The sequence below is a fragment of the Caretta caretta genome, chromosome 8 (genome assembly GCF_965140235.1).
Source record: "Caretta caretta isolate rCarCar2 chromosome 8, rCarCar1.hap1, whole genome shotgun sequence".
NCBI lineage: Eukaryota > Metazoa > Chordata > Testudines > Cheloniidae > Caretta > Caretta caretta.
In genome coordinates this window covers 107588679-107594764 of record NC_134213.1, presented here as the reverse complement: position 1 = coordinate 107594764, position 6086 = coordinate 107588679, and the positions used below count along the sequence as shown (strand labels likewise).

General features: G+C 63.3%; 1 protein-coding gene across 3 annotated transcripts in view; it reads right to left on the bottom strand.

Annotated features, from left to right (window-relative positions):
- SLC6A9 (solute carrier family 6 member 9) overlaps positions 1–6086 on the bottom strand; it is a 59072-nt gene that overhangs the window by 2687 nt on the left and 50299 nt on the right. For all 3 annotated transcript variants that reach the window (XM_048862086.2, XM_048862085.2, XM_048862084.2), the window contains 4 exons: positions 5045–5179; positions 4484–4583; positions 3610–3710; positions 298–468 (listed from right to left, as the gene is read on the bottom strand). In XM_048862086.2, the coding sequence (XP_048718043.1) occupies positions 298–468; positions 3610–3710; positions 4484–4583; positions 5045–5179 (507 nt within the window). The remainder of the gene's footprint in view (positions 1–297; positions 469–3609; positions 3711–4483; positions 4584–5044; positions 5180–6086) is intronic.

Sequence of the window (6086 nt, the reverse complement as noted above, 5' to 3'; positions counted from 1 at the left end):
GAGGGAGAAGGGGCGTTAGCTTGGCCACGTGGGCACCGGCCCTGTGCCCGTAGGGCCCCAGCCCAGAGCCTCGATCGCCCGCCTCCACCTCAGACCCCTCCGTGACCCCCAAGTGGGGCAACAGCCAGACATTCAGCCAGGCCCGAGGGGCTGGCAGGGACCCCCAGCCACCTCCAGGGCAGGAATCTCCAAGCCAACCCACTAGACCCCACTGCCTCCTAGAGAGAACCCAGGAGTCCTGGCCAGGTCACCGGCGCCCGCCCCACAGTAGCAGCCGGGCCTGGATCTCCCCCGCACCTGGAGCAGCGTGTTGCCGTCAGCACGGCAGAGCTTGTAGACGGCGTAGAGCGGGATGCAGAGCACGGAGGACAGCGCCATGAGGAACCCGATGCTGACGGCCCAGGTGGGGTAGACGTAGGTGTTGTAGGCAATGGGTCGGTACTGGATCACCGTGAACACCAGGATGAACTGGGGGGCACAGAAGGGGGAGTGCGGGCTCAGCCATGAACCCCAGGCCTGCCCGTGGCCCCTGCACCGGGATGAAGGGCAGAGCAGGTCCCTGTGTCCCACAGGCCCCACACCGACCAGCCCCACATCCCTGCCAGCCCATCACCCCTGCCCCATCACTGCCATCCCCACCAGCCTCCCATCACAACCCCCATGCGGCCTGGCAAGGCAAGTGATTTCTCCTGGCAAAGAGTCACTCCGGGTACCCTGCACCCACCCATCACGGTGTCTCGGTGATCAAGCAGCGGCTTTGCACCCAGCCCAGCCCGGGTTTCCAGCCTGGCACGGAGCAAGCGACCCCACGAGAGGCTCTGACGAGGGGCCTTCCGGGCTGAGCTGGCGTGAGTGAGATGCCACGGCTGGGACAGCAGGAGAGCTGAGCGAAGGGCACATGCTGGCACCCGTGACAGAGGCAAAGCCCTGCACGGTGGGGGGTCCACGTTTCCTGATAGCTGCATGGCTGCGGCCTCTTTAGTGCCCTGCAGGTGCTCAGGGAACCTGCCTGGGGACCTGCCGGGGCCGGGGGAGGGACGCCTATCCTGCAGCCCCAGCCCCAGAGCTGGCGGGGTGGGGAGAGACACCCCCCCCACCCAAGTGCTGCTGTGGGGAGAGAGAACTGGGGGGGGGGAGTCCTCTCTCCCCAACATAGCCCCAGAGCACCCTCCTGCACCCCAAACCCCTCATCCCCGGCCCCACTCTAGAGCCCATACCCCCAGCTGGAGCCCTCACCCCCCCACACCCCAACTCTCTGCCCCAGACCTGAGCCCCCTCCCACACTCAGCCCCACCCTGCCCCATGAATTTTGTTCTGTGCACCAATATGGAGGTGGTGATGGGTCACACAGGGTCATGTCACACATCACCTCCATATTGGTGCACTTAATAAAATTAATTCCACACATGGCTGGGAAAATGAGAGGGACACTGGCGGGGGTCCCGTGAAAAGGGGATCCTGGCTCGCTGCACTGGCCAAGCACTGAAACACCCTCTGAGCTGGGCTGGAACATGCTAATGAGGCCACGTCTACGTGATGAGCGTGCCAGGGCCCAGCGCCGCTTGCTCTGGTGACGGCAGGGTCCCCAGTGCTGTGAAGCCCCCCGAGAAGGAGAAGCTGGGCTGGCAGAATTCCCCATCGGCCTCGCTGCATCTAGGGGGATGAAGCCAACCAAACTGTTGCAGAGGGTGCAAACTCCTCCCCTGTGGGGCGAGGTTGCCAGGCCGGGGTCGGTGCCAGGGGCCTGGCAACCTCGCCGGCCAGGATCCGGAGCGGCTCTGTGCTGTGGGTCGTCCCTAGCCCGGCATTTCCAATCCTTTCCCTTGCGTCTGGTCTTTCTCCATTTCTCCTGCTCGGGTACCTGCTCGGCCGTTTGGCCTCGCTGGGACACAGTGCTGCGGCCACGTGGGCAGCGGATGGGTGCACCGGCTGGTGTCCAGAAGACAAGGCACTGGGTGGTTGAGGGGCGAGTGGGGCCCCCAGAGCCCGGAGTGGAGCACCTGTGCTGCCAGCAGAGTGGGGCAGGTGTCCCCAGGCCTGCCCCCCAGACCCTCCCAGCCACTGCCATGCCCCCCCCATAGCAGCCCCATTCCGAGCCATAAACTCCCTCCCAACCTGCCACCCCTCAAGCCGAGCACCCAGGGATCGCCAGGTGGGTCCAGCTCTGACAGTGGCCAGGGCTGGGTGCAGCCAAGGGAGGGTGTGACGTTAGGAGTGTAATACAATATCTCATTGAAAGGTGACACAGGTCCAGAAAGAGTTAATTACCTCCCAGCCTGACCTGACCCAGGGCCCAACTTTAAACACTTGTTAGGAAGAGATGGAAATGAACAGGGCCCTGAAATGCAAGTCTGCATTGTTAGAGAGAAGGGGAGATGTTTGCTCAGGTCTTGTGAGGTCAGCAAACAAGTCTTGTCTATGGCTATGGCTTTGATTCAAAGATCAAAAAGGGAATATTAACATTTAGGAAGACACTTGAGTGCCATAGTATTGTTGTCTCTATGTCTCTTTGAAGGTTGGGGTAACCTGTATCTGAACTGTTCAATGGATAAATTGCCCTGTGCTAATTGCCACAATGTTTGGGAGAAAGAAAGTTAAGTCTCTTGTTTTCTCAGGCCAAAAGGCTGCTGGAAATTTATAAAAACCTTGGGACACGATCCTTCTTCATCTCAGATCTGCTTTGGGTTTCAAGAAGGGAAACCCTGAGCCATAAGGATTGAGATCCCCAGTCACTGACTGGAGTCACCCTGAATATGGACACTGGACTATAACCTGTGGACTATTTCTAAAAGGACTTTTGGCCACTATAAACTCACCATCTCTGCTATGTACCTGGACCTCAAGAATTGAATTCAAGTCTGTCAACCCACTCTCTCTCTTTTCTTTTTAAATAATTTTTCGTTTAGTTAATAAGAATTGACTGTAAGTGTGTATTTGGGGTAAGATCGAAGTTATCATTTGACCTGGATCTGGGGCTTGGTCCTTTGGAGTCAGGAGAACCTTTTCTAATACAGAGGCTGGTTTGGGCTGGCTGGGTAACTCTAAGGAGTGGAATTTCCACCAGCGTTTGGGGTCTGTCTGCCCCGGTCTGTTTGCCGTGCACCCTGATTGAGTGACCTCAGCTGGCTCCCATGGGCAGCATCGTCACAGAGGGGCAGAGCCCAGCAGAGCAAGGTGGGGATGAGCTACCCCTGGGCAGGTCTCACCCCGAGGCAGGAGTTTTTGGACTGTTCGCTGTCACAGGGACGCCTACCTCTGCTGTGAGATGAGCTGGGATTTGCACCTGCCCCCGTAAGAGCAGGCTTGTGTGCTGGCACACCCCTGCTCTGCCCCCCACCCCTCCACGGGCTGACATATCCCTGTCCCTGTCCAGGCTGGCACACCCCTACCCTGCCCTCACACCCCCATTGGCTGGCACACCCCTCTCCCCAGGCTGGCATCCCCCATGGGCTGGCAACCCCCTGCCTTTCCCTCACCCCTCTATGGGCTGGCACAGATCTCCACACACCCCTCCCCACGGTCTGTCACATCCCTTGCCCAGCCCCCCCACCCCCCCATGGGCTGGCCCCCCCCACCCCAACCCTGCCACAGGAGGGGCGCAGCACTTACGAAGATGATGGCGGGCGAGAAGAACCTCCAGCAGATTTGGAAGAAGAGAGGAGGCGGGAAGCCCAGCATCATCTCGATGTCCTTGAAGTAGTTCCGGTGTCCTGGTGGGAGCAGACAGGGACACTCACTAGGAGAACAGCACCTGGGGGTTTGGGGGCAGGCGATGCCGCCTGAACGCACACGCACTCCCTGGGAAACCTGGATCTGGGTTGGAACCACCACGCACAGTGCTCAATTTGTGCCAGGGCCTGGCAGGTCAGAGCCCCGGCACCCCTGGGCCTGGCAGGTCAGAGCCCCGGCACCTCCGGGCCTGGCAGGTCAGAGCCCCGGCAACCCTGGGCCTGGCAGGTCAGAGCCCCGGCACCCCTGGGCCTGGCAGGTCACAGCCCCGGCACCCCTGGGCCTGGCAGGTCACAGCCCCGGCACCCCTGGGCTTGCTGCAGCAGTTATGAATATAAAACAATTGCTTGAGCCCTGGCACCTCTTCCATAATAAATGAAATACTGCCGGCACCCCCTGCCCATCGCCAGCACCCCCAGTTCGGGAGCTCAGCCCTGCACCCCACAGAGCAACACAGAGAGGCAGGGGCCAGTGGGAACAGAACCCAGGAGACCTGGCTCCCTCCCCCCCGCCATTAGACTCCATTCCCCGCCCAGGGCTGGGGATGGAACCCAGGAGTCCTGCTCCTGTCTGGCACTGCCCTGAGAGCTGCTCTTTGGGCATGCGGCCCAGCCAATCAGAACGTGGCCTATTCCTGATGACTCTGGTGTCTGTGACAGCTGGGCTCCCATTGGCTGCTGACAGGCCAGGTGCCCCACCTGTGACCGGAGGCTACGGGCCACCGTTGCCATGGCGCCAGCAGGTGGGGACCTACCGTAGATGTACATGATGGAGACGCACATGATGCAGGAGATGATGACCAGGGAGAAGCTGGCGGCGTAATTGTCCATCAGCAGGAGCCAGTATATCCCAGCCTGGAGAGAGCGGGGGTCAGAGTCAGATAGTCTGGGGACCGCCTTCCTCACCTGATGGGGACCAGCTGGAGCTAGACGTTGCAAAGCGGAGCCAGCCTGCACACCCTGAACCTGGCAGGAGCCCGGCTTGCATCACCAACACCCCAAGTTCTGCTCGCTGCTTTCCATCAGCCAGGCTCGTCTGGCCCACTGCTTCAGTTCAGGCCTCAGGCCAGGCCCATGTCTCCGGCTCTCTCTCTCCCACACTGCCCAGCAGGGTCCATAATGCTCCCACGCGGGGCCCACGGGTGGGGAGCAGACAGACCAAGGGGGCAGGAAGGAAGGGGGCTGGGGGAAGAGCCCCTGGGGCACTGGAGGGACAGTGGGGGGAGGGGGCGGGTCAAAGGGGGCTCAGCAGGGCGAGCCCCCACAGGGCATTGGCGGGTGCCCTGGTGCCCATGCAGGGAGCCCCGCGCCCGTACCTGGGTGGTGAGTGGGACGCCCAGCAGGAAGCCCACCACGGCCATGCCCAGCGTCACAAACATCTTCCTGCGGATGATCCAGTCGTTCCCCACCTCGTCCACAATGGCCGTCACCAGCGTCTCCAGCAGGCAGAACTGGGCAGGGAGCCAGGGTCAGCCAGTGCCTGGCCTGGGCATGGTGCCCCCGGCTCCTCAGGCTGCCCCCAGCCCCCCCCCTGGCTGCTCCCCAGCCCCTCATGCTGCCCCCCAGTCCCCCCAGCTGCCCCCAACTCCCCTGACTCCTCACGCTGCCCCCACCCCTCCCGGCTGTCCCCCAACTCCCCCAGCTCCTCACTCTGCCCCCCAGCCCCCTCCGGCTGCCCCCCAACTCCCCCGGCTCCTCACGCTGCCCCCCAGCCCCCTCCGGCTGCCCCCCAACTCCCCCGGCTCCTCACGCTGCCCCCCAGTCCCCCCAGCTGCCCCCAACTCCCCTGACTCCTCACGCTGCCCCCACCCCTCCCGGCTGCCCCCCAACTCCCCCGGCTCCTCACTCTGCCCCCCAGCCCCCTCCGGCTGCCCCCCAACTCCCCCGGCTCCTCACGCTGCCCCCCAGCCCCCTCCGGCTGCCCCCCAACTCCCTCGGCTCCTCACGCTGCCCCCCAGCCCCCTCCGGCTGCCCCCAACTCCCCCGGCTCCTCACACTGCCCCCAGCCCCCCGGCTGCCCCCCAACTCCCCCAGCTCCTCACACTGCCCCCAGCCCCCCGGCTGCCCCCCAACTCCCCCGGCTCCTCAGGCTGCCCCCCAGCCCCTCCAGCTTTCCAGGCTGCCCCCAGCACCCTCAGCTGCCACCCCCAGCCCCCTTGCCCCACTGCCCCCAACCCCCTGTGCCCTTCTCTTCCCCCTGGGGCCCCTCCTCTCACCCCCGCTGCCCTTTCCATCCCCCTGGGACCCCTCCCTGCACCCCCCTCTGCCCTCCCCACCCGCTTGTGCCCCTTCCCCGCACCCCCTCTGCCCTTTCCATCCCCCTGGGGCCTCATCCTGCACCCCTCTCTGCCCTTTCCA